This window comes from Euprymna scolopes, chromosome 19 (genome assembly GCF_053919585.1).
Source record: "Euprymna scolopes isolate OS-2025 chromosome 19, ASM5391958v1, whole genome shotgun sequence".
In the NCBI taxonomy this organism is placed as follows: Eukaryota; Metazoa; Mollusca; class Cephalopoda; order Sepiida; family Sepiolidae; genus Euprymna; species Euprymna scolopes.
Genome location: NC_136500.1, coordinates 22117615 through 22131295, shown reverse-complemented (window position 1 = coordinate 22131295; position 13681 = coordinate 22117615). Strand labels below are relative to the sequence as shown.

General features: G+C 30.0%; 1 protein-coding gene across 50 annotated transcripts in view; it reads left to right on the top strand.

Annotated features, from left to right (window-relative positions):
* Positions 1 to 13681, top strand: part of LOC145303484 (uncharacterized) — a 578993-nt gene that overhangs the window by 368196 nt on the left and 197116 nt on the right. For all 50 annotated transcript variants that reach the window (XM_080144904.1, XM_080144905.1, XM_080144871.1 and 47 more), the window contains 5 exons: positions 677 to 1240; positions 4884 to 4910; positions 8113 to 8139; positions 10739 to 10765; positions 12202 to 12225. In XM_080144904.1, coding sequence (XP_080001030.1) covers positions 677 to 1240; positions 4884 to 4910; positions 8113 to 8139; positions 10739 to 10765; positions 12202 to 12225 — 669 coding nt within the window. The remainder of the gene's footprint in view (positions 1 to 676; positions 1241 to 4883; positions 4911 to 8112; positions 8140 to 10738; positions 10766 to 12201; positions 12226 to 13681) is intronic.

The following is a 13681-nucleotide window of genomic DNA, read 5'->3' as shown; positions in this document are numbered from 1 at the left end:
AAATAAATAAAATTATGAATTTATAATATAAATAAATGAACTTGTAAATTTATAATATAAATAAATGAAATTATAAATTTATAATATAAATAAATAAAATTATAAATTTATAATATCAATAAATAAAATTATAAATATATAATGTAAAAAAATAAAATTATAAATTTATAATATAAGTAAATAAAATAATGAATATATAATATAAATAAATAAAATTATCAATTTATAATATCAATAAATAAAATTATAAATATATAATGTAAATGAATAAAATTATAAATTTATAATATAAGTAAATAAAATAATGAATTTAAAACATAAATAAATAAAATTAAAAATTTATAATATAAATAAACTTATAAATTTATAACATAAATAAATAAAATTATAACTTTATAACATAAATAAATAAAATTATAAATTTATAACATATATAAATAAACTTATAAATTTATAACATAAATGAATAAAATTATAAATTTATAACATAAATAAATAAAATTATTAATTTATAATATAAATAAATAAAATTATAAATTTATAATATAAATAAAATTATAAATATATAGTATAAATAAATAAAATTACCAATATTATTAACAATATTTCTTTTATTAGAGTTGTCAGAAAGGCGAATATTGTTTGTCACTAATATAAACAAAATGGTGTTTTACAGGTTACCAGAGAGCTGAATTGGACATCATGTTTGTACTGGACTCTTCCAGCTTTATTGGAATAGAAAACTTCAAGAGAACAAAAGATTTTATCAAGAAGGTCATTAAGTTCTTCCGTATTGCCCCACGACATGTGAGAGTCGGTGTTATCACGTACAGCACTCATGTAAGAAATAACTTCAACTTGGACAGCTACAAAAATCTTTATGAAGTGCTCCGGGCCGTTGACAAGATTCCATACATCAGAGGACAACATTACACAAGCCGAGCCCTGAGTTATCTCAGAGAATACTCATTCACTGAGAGATATGGTGCCAGACGCCACGTAGTAAGCGTTGCTATTGTCATTACGAATGGTAAAGCCAATAACATTTGGTGGACTGCAGACCAGGCTAAAAAGTTGAAACGTGAAGGCGTGAAAGTATTTGTTGTAGCTATTGGAAAAGTTGATATGGCCGGCGAAAGAAGAATCGCCAGCGTTCCAGCTGATTGGTTTATTGTGAGAATACCTGGCTACAGCATGCTTGAAAGATATGCTTGGGCCTTGGCATCTAGACTTTATTGGAGTAAGTTCAAAACAGATTTATTATAATTTTATTATAAGCATTTCCCTCCCTTTTTCTTTCTTTCCTTCTGTTCTTTTTCTGATTCTCTTTTTCTTTCTATTTAGTTTTTTTTTTCTTACTCTATGTGTTGGCCACTTATAGAACTAAGGTTATTGTAAATTTTATAATGCTTGAAAATAAAATAGAAAAAGCTTTCAATAGTGCATTTTACTATGTGTTTTTGTATAAAGATTTGAAATGCTCAGAGCATAAAGAATCAGAAAATCAATGTCGTCAATCACATTAACTTGCTGCTAATGTGTACGAAAAAAAAAAAAAAAAAAAGGCTACCTATATGTTCACTATGTATGGCTACTAACAATACTTAGAAATATTATTAAACTCAAAGAATACCAACCACAGATAAAATGAATACTAGCAGTTTTGCATAATTTTTATCTCCCCTTACGAAGATTTTAATGCTTTACCATATCTCTAGAATCCTTATTCCAATTGCATTATTTTGATTCTAGAAAATGTCTAAAATTTAAGGTATAAACTTAAGGGGTCTCAAAAAGAAATTGAAATTCAGAGAATCTCGCTTAATTGGTGTCTAATGACTATGGATCAAATTTAATGCAAATCTGAAATATATGAATTTTCGAACAGACTGTTGTCCCCATATTATGCCACTTAAAACTCTTTAAAATATCCGAAAAATCTGAAGCTTAAAGGATATTTATTATATCAACTATCCATTGTTATAATCTCGCCAAATTCGGATGCATCTAAATTTTCATGAAGGGGTCTTTGCTGCTTTTGCATTCAAATATATTAAACTAAACATATATCACGTTATCCACCCTTACACCAATCAGCTGTGTTCCAAAACTCCAAAACTCAATGTGATCTGATAACCAGTTTAAGAGTGAATCCTATATATATATAAGTATATAAATATATGTACATACCTAATTTTACATGAATAGAGATATGCTAATTCTTCACTTTATATCTTCATAAATCTAATGGAAACATTTATGTCAACGATTTTAAAACGCAGCAACAATAATCAATTGGGAACCATTGTCTTCATTTTTTGTGACATAGCTATAATGTAACATAATGTTACATTATGCTGTAGTTCTATTTCTTTTTTTTTTTACCGAGTCGTATATTTGCTTCATAAATCATGTGCCAAAATAGGCGGCGAATATATATAACAGACACTGACAATTTTGGGTTTATAAAAAAAGAGTGACAATATTCTCTTCGCAATACTTTCAAGTATGCTATGGAGGGAGGGAGGAAGAGAGAGAGAGACAGACAGACAGACAGACAGACAGAAAGAGAAAAAGAAAGAGAGAATGAAAGAGATATGTTCAGTGGCAAGTGGCTTGTTGACGACTGATAACAAAGGTCAGCTTCCTCCGCTGTCTTTTTGCTTCTCTCTGTCCGTTAAATCTGAATTCATTTGTTTATATTGACACATCTTCATAATTTTCAAATAAAAGCCACATTCCAAATGGTTGTTTATATTTTCGAAAACTTGGTCATCTGAAGAATGTTGAATTCTAAATCTTTTTACATTGTTTCCAATGTAATGATATCTGATGACATTTCTTGGTTTGAAGACTTGTCAACAATATTTGCGTGTGTGAACTCAGCTTCATATGCATGTGCGTACAACCAGCAATAATTCTGGCTTTGCTCAGATTAATATGCAACAAATTAGTGTAATATCATTAAAGTTGTATGTTTTATAAGGAAAGCAACCTCACTTGTTACAGTAAGAACTCATTATTTAAGATCGATTTTAAACATAAGATTTTTCACTTTAGATTTATGTATGATTTCTTAGTTTGATATTTTACTAAGGCTTCTGAAATTTGAGGATGAGGATTGATAATTCATATTATTTGGATTATTCAGACTACTGTTCTCATCTTCAGTGTTATTCGCACGTTTCGGTTGATATAACCTCAGGCCTTCTTCAGGTGTATCTAGGACCTGTGGCATTGTAGAGAAGAGGGTATTTCGTTCTCTCCCACTGCAAGAACTTACACAGCAGAGTTGGAAAGTGAGATTGAGAAGTCAGTGCCCCTGAGGAAGGGCACTCTGACCTGCAAAAAGTTTCTGGACAGCCCCATCGGCATTCCCCGGTGAGGGCGCCTCAGGGGATTAGCAATAAACGAAAGAAGGCAAAGCCTAGGAGGGTGGACCTCCTAGAACTGCACAGAACATAACACCCACCGCAAAATCAACAGGGACAATGTCATTACATGAATGGTCTAATTTCTGTTGATTTGGTGGACCAGGGATTAAAAATAGAGAAAACACTTGATAAAATTCAGTTGTAAGTTAAACTTTTCTGTAGATTGAAGGTTCAATTCTCAGTGTGGACATGGAACGATAACATGATACTCCCGTTACTCTCTGGAATTAAATAAACTTAGTTGTGTGTAGTAATTGTCTGTATTTTTGAGATGGGGTGTTTTCATTTATTGAGATTGTCGGACTGACTTCCTCATCTTGGTAGTTATAGTCACAACGTTTCGGCAGTTCATCGATGAAGGCCTTCATCGATGAAGGCCAGAGGGCAAAACGGCCGAAACGTTGTGACTATAACGACCAAGATGAGGAAATCAGTCCGATAATCTCAATAAATTAGTTGTGTGTGTTAAGTTCATACGTCGAAATTGACGGGAAAGTCCATTATATATATATATATATATATATATATATATATAGAATAATTATTCTTTATACTTACAGACACTACTGTTTCCTGCTCTTGCAATCATCAGTGTAGGGGGTGACAATTGCTACCGGTTGGGAGATTTAAACCCAGCCACGTTTGACTCCATTTTCTAAGTCTTTACCTCAGGGCTATTAAACAATTGCCACGATGATGAAGGGAATTAACAACTTATAAATGCCAAATTCGGGTGTAGAGCATAGACAGTCTAGAGTGTTCAAACGAGCAGAAGTCGTGTGTGTGTGTATATATATATATATATATATATATATATATATGTATATAAGAGAAAGAAATCAGCAAATCAGCTGATTTCTTTATGTCCTCTGATGAGAAGAATGATAAGAATAGCATTCTTTGAAACTCTGTGGAATAAGAACTTTGTAAATTGTTTTTTGGAGTATTCAGTCGAACAATCAATTTGGATTGTAAAGTTCAACTTACAGTTTTAATTTTCTTTCTATTATGATAGGCTCTACTCTCTATTGCATATTGAGCTTTTTTAATTCGGTTGGGATTACATTTTCTATATATAAATACTGTTATTTATATTAGGTTGAAGTTTACCATTGCGTATATCAGGTAAACACTGCATCCCTTTGTTTTCATTAATATACACACACACACACACACACACACACACACAACATACATACATACATATATATATATATATATATATATATATATATATATATATATATATATATATAGGGGTTGACTCGATGAGGCAGACGACACTTCTTATAGAACAAAATATGCTACACTTTCTGCACAAGTTGAACGCTGGATAGAATTTAGAAAACAAATAAAAACCGATGATATTGATACAAATATATCAATCCAATCCAATCAACTTTTTTTTATTATTCTAATCTTATTTTTATTTTTCATTATTTACTGCAGACTATGACAGACGTTGGATCATGAAAGGTTTGTAGCTTTTCAATATACTTTCAATGCATAATCCTAAAAAGTAATATGAAATTTGATTTGAGCAGCATAATTAAAAAAAGTAATATGAAATTTGATTTGAGTAGCATAATTATAAAAGTAATATGAAGTTTGATTTGAGCAGCATAATTATAAAAGTAATATGAAGTTTGATTTGAGCAGCATAATTATAAAAGTAATATGAAGTTTGATTTGAGCAACATAATTATAAAAGTAATATGAAGTTTGATTTGAGCAGCATAATTATAAAAGTAATATGAAATTTGATTTGAGTAGCATAATTATAAAGGTAATATGAAGTTTGATTTGAGCAGCATAATTATAAAAGTAATATGAAGTTTGATTTGAGCAGCATAATTATAAAAGTAATATGAAGTTTGATTTGAGCAGCATAATTATAAAAGTAATACGAAGTTTGATTTGAGCAGCATAATTATAAAAGTAATATGAAGTTTGATTTGAGCAGCATAATTATAAAAGTAATATGAAATTTGATTTAGGCAGCATAATTATAAAAGTAATATGAATTTTGATTTGAGCAGCATAATTATAAAAGTAATATGAAGTTTGATTTGAGCAGCATAATTATAAAAGTAATATGAAGTTTGATTTGAGCAGCATAATTATAAAAGTAATATGAAGTTTGATTTGAGCAGCATAATTATAAAAGTAATATGAAGTTTGATTTGAGCAGCATAATTATAAAAGTAATATGAAATTTGATTTGAGCAGCATAATTATAAAAGTAATATGAAGTTTGATTTGAGCAGCATAATTAAAAAAACTAATATGAAATTTGATTTAGGCAGCATAATTATAAAAGTAATATGAAGTTTCATTTGAGCAGCATAATTATAAAAGTAATATGAAGTTTGATTTGAGCAGCATAATTATAAAAGTAATATGAAGTTTGATTTGAGCAGCATAATTATAAAAGTAATATGAAGTTTGATTTGAGCAGCATAATTATAAAAGTAATATGAAATTTGATTTGAGCAGCATAATTAAAAAAACTAATATGAAATTTGATTTGAGCAGCATAATTATAAAAGTAGTATGAAGTTTGATTTGAGCAGCATAATTATAAAAGTAATTTGAAATTTGATTTGAGCAGCATAATTATAAAAGTAATATGAAGTTTGATTTGAGCAGCATAATTATAAAAGTAATATGAAGTTTGATTTGAGCAGCATAATTAAAAAAGTAATATGAATTTTGATTTGAGCAGCATAATTATAAAAGTAGTATGAAGTTTGATTTGAGCAGCATAATTATAAAAGTAATTTGAATTTTGATTTGAGCAGCATAATTATAAAAGTAATATGAAGTTTGATTTGAGCAGCATAATTATAAAAGTAATATGAAGTTTGATTTGAGCAGCATAATTAAAAAAGTAATATTAATTTTGATTTGAGCAGCATAATTATAAAAGTAATATGAAGTTTGATTTGAGCAGCATAATTATAAAAGTAATATGAAATTTGATTTGAGCAGCATAATTATAAAAGTAATATGAAGTTTGATTTGAGCAATGTGCATGTATAATAGATGAAATTTATTAAAATATAGTTTAAGCTGTTTTGGGGATTTTTTCCCCCTCTAGATTTTCTATTGTTTCTGAATTTTATCTAACATATAAACTTATCTCATCGGAAACAAATAGCATTTAAGCTGGCAAATCCAACTTTTTTTCTGATTAACAAATTTTTATTTATTATTATTGTACCACATTCTGGTAATATGTATATACAGCTGTCTAGAAAGAAAATGGCCGCTGAGTTCTTAGAATCTACTCAACAAGTTTTGTAAAAGATGTTTATGACAATGATTTCATGCGAACTGAAGAAATAACTATATTCCTATTTGTCATGAAGCTGTCTGACAATTTCAAAATGATTCGATAGATTTCCAAGAATTGGTTAATAGCTAATTCTTGGAGGCGTGAAATCTGTAATTTACTCTGTATATTGAACCATTATCTACAGTCAATTAATGATGGAAGATGAAAATGTTAAAAAAAAATAGATTTATTTGGAAAAAATATTTGGAGCAAAACAAATTTTCCTCATGAATTTATATATTTATGTAATTCATGTATTTATGTATACATATATATATATATATATATACATAAATATATATATATATATATATATATATATGTATATATATATATATATAATTTAGATGTACAGTAAGGATTTCTTTCAGTTTCAATTTGGACTTAAAACTCCAACTCAACGACCTGTGTTTACACATTAGCTTCATTGTTGGAAATATAATCACGCGCTTAAAATGTATTTCGAAAATTATCCTGTCTGATTCGGACGATTGCTGATATGAAATATTTAAAATAGTCACCTAACAAAAAAAAATCAGCAAGAGGGATAACTCATTTTAAAATGAAGAATACAACAGGAGTTGTCTACCTGAGGTTTAAAAATGTGCAAACAGATAAAAATGAAAAATTTAAACAGCTCAACTGCATCCAAAGTATCGTTGGGTATGTACAACTAGTTTAATATAAATATACAGGGTGGGCCATAAGTCGCGCACCAAAGGATTTGAAATAATTCTGATAGTAATAAACGTTATTTATTAAAACCAAACTTAACCAATAGACTGAAATAATAAACACCAGTTCAACTCGTTCGTCAATTGTTAAAGACATGCCTGAAATTAAGATAAAAAAAATTTTTAAAGGCAAATTATAACAAAAAAACTTTGATTGAAATTAAATTTGACAGTTATAGCAACTGATAAATACAAAAAAAGTTTTATTACTTTGTAAAAGAAGATGTATGTTATACCCAAAGAAAAGAAAATATATTTTGCCGCGCAGATTTTACAGTTTCACGTTACTTAATTCTTTGGTGCGTGACTTATGGCCCACCCTGTATATTTACAAGGGAGTCACGACTTATCACGGCCCAAAGACAACTCGAGAGTAAGAGTTAATGAATGTAAGATGGTAGTGTAATAATCGTTAATGGAATCAACAAATTTTGTTCTTACATGATTAATAATTTCAGCATCATTTTTAGTCATGCTTATTAGTTTTGTAAAAAAAAAAAAGCATTTAAATAATCTTTTGAATTATTTTTGTTTTTCACTGGTAAATTTTGAAACGTTATCAAAGATGATATTTTACTTATTTCTATTTTTTTTTAATTCTTTTCAGGTTATCAAGAAAAGTTGGAGCATGTGGGTATGTATGATATTTATTTATTTTTTATTTTTCATTTATTTATTGTTTTTAGAAAGAAATCGCCACTTATCAAGACCCGAAGTCCACTCGAGGATACAGGTTAATGGATGTAAAGTAGTAGTATAGTAATCAATGATGGTGTAAGTTCGGTAGAATTTGATTATTTATGAGAACGGCTCAACAAGAACTTGTTTACATTAGACTTGTAGGTCATCATACTGTAGTCGGGCCGGGAAGCAGACCAATGAAGACGTGTCCCACGGGCGGGCAGTTCTAGGAAAAAGGCTGTGTTCATGGAATTTATGTTTAGATTTAGGCACAGATAAAAAGTGGGGCAAACTGTTGGCAGTGGTTATAGCTAATTGAGTGTTTTTTGTGAAAGTTTGGCAAGGGGGGGGGGGAATCATAGATTGGAGCTCAGAAAATTCTATATAAAAAAATGACACCATGTATTTTTAAGATACAGTCATTAAATAGGTGTAAAAACTATTTAAAATGTAAGCCTGAAAAATCAAACAAAACCATGACAGACAAAAGGAACTATTTGCGCTAATTTTTTCATATATATATATATAAATATATACATATATGTGTGTGTGTGTATATATATGTGTGTGTGTGTGTGTGTGTGTGTGTGTGTGTGTGTGAGAGAGAGGGAAAAAACTGAGAAGAAGAGAGAGTGAGTGAATCAGGAAGATAGAGATAGAGATGGTGTTAGAGATATATAGAGAAAGTGATGCATATATATATATATATATATGTAGTCATCGACATACAGTCCTGTTTCATTTTATCACAACTTATCAGTGCCGCTAGACTAGCACCTCTCCCAAGCTGCGGATTGAACCTAGAACCATCGCGTTGACAGTCAACAGTTCTACTGATCGACCCACGGGAACAGCACCAATAAATAATTTTGCCAAATGTCTATTTAAACAAACATTCGTCCACCATTTGTACAGTGCTCCAACCGCTTTGTTTATAAACAAAGAGCGAGTGTTGCATTTTTCAGCCAATTAAGCAGCTGGTGAGATTACCTACGACAGTGCTCTACCCAAATTTTCAGTGGAGAAAATTATCGGTATAATAATATGCCTGGAAATGTAAAGAATTAATATATATACAGTAGCATATATATATATATATATATATATATATATATATATATATATATATATATATATACAGTAGCGTTCAAAACTAAGGGACAACATTTTAAAACCTAATTCTTGTTAGAATTAACAACTGTGAAAAGCTGAAATTTTGACAACTGGTAGTCGTTATCATCCATAATAACATACTAAAATTTGAATCATTTGCAAAGGACAGAAAAAGAATTATAACAAATATTTATTTATTTTCAAAATAGAAACGTCGGAAAGTAAGGGACAAAATTGAGAAAAACAATGTAAACAGTATGCTATATTCAAATTTTTTGATTTCCTCTAAAGAATAAGTCCTACTTAGTCATTTGTAAACGTTGCATCAGCCAGCACAATGGCGAAACGCCAAAACTTGATTACTCTGTGAGACAAGCTATTGTGAAGCTACACAAGGAAAAGCACACCATTAGAGAGATTTCAGAGAAAGTGAAATGTTCCAAGAGTGTTGTAGGCAGGCAATGCTACTGGCAAAATAATGCTTTTAAAACCGGCAGACCCTGCAAAACTTCGACAAGAAAAGATCGAATAATGCAGCGTATGTCATTAAATGACCGTTTTAAGTCTTGCACAGGAGTTAAAAGGGTTATGAATAGTACCTCATGTGTTAATGTGTCAAGACAGACTGTTTCTACACGACTGCAATAAATAGGGCTGTTTAATCGAACCACAGGGAAGAAATCACTTGTTAGTTCGAAGAATAAGAAGAAGAGATTACAGTTTGCAAACAGGTATGTAATTTTGACATATGAAAATTGGGCAAAAGTATTTTTCAGTGATGAAAGCAAGTTTAATTTATTTGAAAATGATGGAAAAAAAAAACAATGTAAAGAGATGTATTGGTGAAAGATTAAGTGCAAAGTGTACTAAGAAAACTGTCAAGTTTGGGGGCGGAAGCGTCGGGGTATTTGGAATAGATGTCATATTCCAAAAATTACGTAAAGTTATCAAGTATTAGTTTTTATTAGAAAATCATTTTTAAGGATTTCTAGCGATTTTGATAGAAAATTGTAGTCATTACAAATCTTATTTTGATCTTGATTGTTCGAATTAAGTTGTCTCCCTCTTATTTATTAAGCATAGTGAATTACGTCACGCTGCATCCTAAAATGTTATTTTCTTAGTTAAAAAATTACTTGATCAATTTACGCGATTTTTGGAATATGATATCTTCATTCCGTGACGGATATGTGCATCATAAAGTTTTTTTTTGTTTTTTCTTTAAGATTTCTCTGTATTTTTGCTTTATAATAATTAATTATAAATAAGCCCCAGTATAAATAAGCACGCAGTCTTTTTATAAGTAGTTTTTACTGGCATTTAAAAAATTTCAATACATAAAAAGCATATCAGTTTTTGGAAATTGTTATTTATAGAATTTGTTTCCAAAATTCCTGAGGTGTCTTATTCAATTATTCTTTTCATATTGTTTTATTCAGAGAATGAAGAGAAATTCCATTATGAAGGTTTGTATAAATTTCATTTTTTTTCTCTTTCTACTGTTTTAAGTTTATTTTAGAAAATATATTTATATAAACTCTATTCAAAATTGTGTGGCCACATCTTGTGTGTTTTTTAATAAAGATTTTTCCGTTTAGGAAGATTGTAAAGATGTAGGCATTTGGGATTTTAAAAAAAGAGAGAGACAGTCGTTTACAAAATTAACAAAGAGTAATGTCTACATGGATCTACTGATTTCAGATAAATAATTATGTTTAAAAAATATTAGCCTAATCAGTAACTATTAAGCAAAAAAAAATCATAAAATTTCAATATGCAAAAAGTTACTAGCAACGCTGAGTAGGTATAGAACAGTGACTCACTTTTTTTTCTGTGACACGTCGGGACAGCTAGTAGATTATAAATCTGTATTAGTGAAAATTAATAAAGAGCGTTGCCGTTCCACATGTTGTATATTGGTATGTATATAACGAGTATCAATAAGTAAGGGTGTGTTTATAAATCTGCATCTGATCGTCTAGTGTTTATAATGTTTCTCAATTCGATACATATGTGGGTGTTTCACAAATAACAACTGTTCACATCGAGACAAATAAACATACACGGGACAATCCTTTACAAATAACAAATAAATATCTTTATCTGCTTGGCCCAGACAAAGCATTTTTCTTCATAGTGAGTGACGAATAGTTTTCTTGCCCGGTTGGTCTGTTCCTGGAATTCCTGTAACAAATATCTTCCTTTGAAGGAACGCCAAATCCCAATTTCCATCGAGGCTACAAAGAATTGTAATTTATGTTCTATATCATGCTAAGGTTGCATTCCTCCAAAGCTTCGAAATATGGAGACGATATCTTCCGTGCTACGTTGTCGCTAGCCAGAACCCAACTCTGAGTGAACTCTTACTCTAAATCTCTGACTCCTTAGTCTACGTATATACATAATTATATGCAGCGTAGCAGAAGGAACAGTCAGCCGAACTTTATCATGTAGCCAAATTTTTTTGTAATTGTTAACTAAATTTCAAAATCGTTTATTAACACTAAATCCCTGGCTGTAATTATGTATTTCATGCATTCCTTTTATCGTTCAAACGTTTTTCTGCAAACATTCCTTTTCTCTAATAGATATTTATTTCAGTAACAATTGACAGCTGCAGTCCTTTGCTAAGTTACTCGAAGATGCCCGGAAGTGCAAAATATAAAACACATTACCTACCGTTGGTCTCTCATATTGATAAGATTTACAAAAAAATACTTTTCCTTCATGTTTCTTTAGTGAGAGCGTTGCATATTTTTTTAATATCCGATTGCATATAAATTTAAACACAATTTTTAAAGAAAAAAACGAAGCAATCAATTATGCCTTACATTTCTTCTTGATCAACTTTTCATCAATTTTTTTTATTCATTTCTTTTTTTCTTTTTCTTTTCTATAATAGTTCGTGACATTTGGAAGCTCAGAGGTTAGTACATTTTGTTTTGAAAATTTTTAGTAATTGGTTGTTATATTCATAACCTTTATCGGGTGCACCTTTTCAACTTCGGAAATCTACTATTTGTCGAGGGTTCGTTCCAAAAGTAAAGCCTCTTATTTTTTTTTTTTAATTCAAAAAGTTGAAGATCTATGAAAACGGGGGTTGTACTATAAAAATTAGTAACCTATTGTGCTCAAGAATTTATTTTTCTGTGCAGTCACCACCAATCGCAATGCATTTTTGCCGGGAATTCAATGCCGCATCTCTACTTCTGACACACGTCCATGACAGGAGTTGCTTCCTTTCACACAGTTAATATCTGCAACAGAGAGATTAAACTTTCAGGTCATGAATGCATAAGTTCAGTCATCATAACAATGCAATTTGGAATCCTTTCTGATCCATTCGTGTGGAATAAAAAAAAATAGGATGCATTACATTTGGAACACCTATCATACTTTGGAATCTTTGTTTAGTCGGGAATTTGTACAAAATGTTTACTGTGAAGTCTTTATATAAAATAATGCACATGAATATATTGATCGTATTCCGTTGATTGTGATTGAGTAGATAGAGAGTTATATTATGATATCCTTACCTATTATCGCCTGTAATAAGAATTGAACTTTTAACTTCCTGAAAACCGTGATTTGGAAATAATTGTTAACCGTTATACCATATTTACATGTTTCAAACGTGATATAAATATTCACAAGTTAGAATATAAACTTCCTAAGTTTGAACAATACATCTGTAGAAGGTTGGAGGTTTGATCAGGCGAAACGTTATGACTATCACAACGAAGATGAGAATAGTAGTCTGCATAATCCCCCCCCCCAAATTGCATTTTTTTATTTCTTTAAGTATTTGAAAGATCAAGCTGTTTGTTTGTTGTTGTTTTTTTTTAATTCAAATACAAAAATCTTACGTTGGCTCAATATTCCTTTTATGTCATTCAAATTTATCGAAAAACGAACATCTTTTAGGAAGTCTTCAATGACTTCATACGAAATTTGCAGTTAACTTACCAATCAGTAGAAAACATAATTCTTATTTGATCTCATTTTTAAGCAGATAACGAAAGACACATACTTTCCCAGGTACTCAGAATGAAAGGTCATAAGTTACGAAAATGCCGTTCGTCAGTTATCCTTTATATTGTACTAGCATTTCAACCCGGCGTTGCCTGGGTGTTTGTTGAGCAAACAAACAAAAAAAGGCAGTGAATTTTTTAAAACTTTGACCCCTATTATGACCCATTTACATTTATTGTTTTGGGCTCAAATCAAGTTATTAAGTTAGATCCATTTCCAAGGAACCTATATCTAAAATTTTAAGTGTTTAGACCCAAAATTGGCGGAGAAGCTTGGTAGAGTTCTCAAAGGTCAAATCGTTGAACTTTGACCACTTAACAGCAAAATTTCTGGCCAAAAATGGATTACAA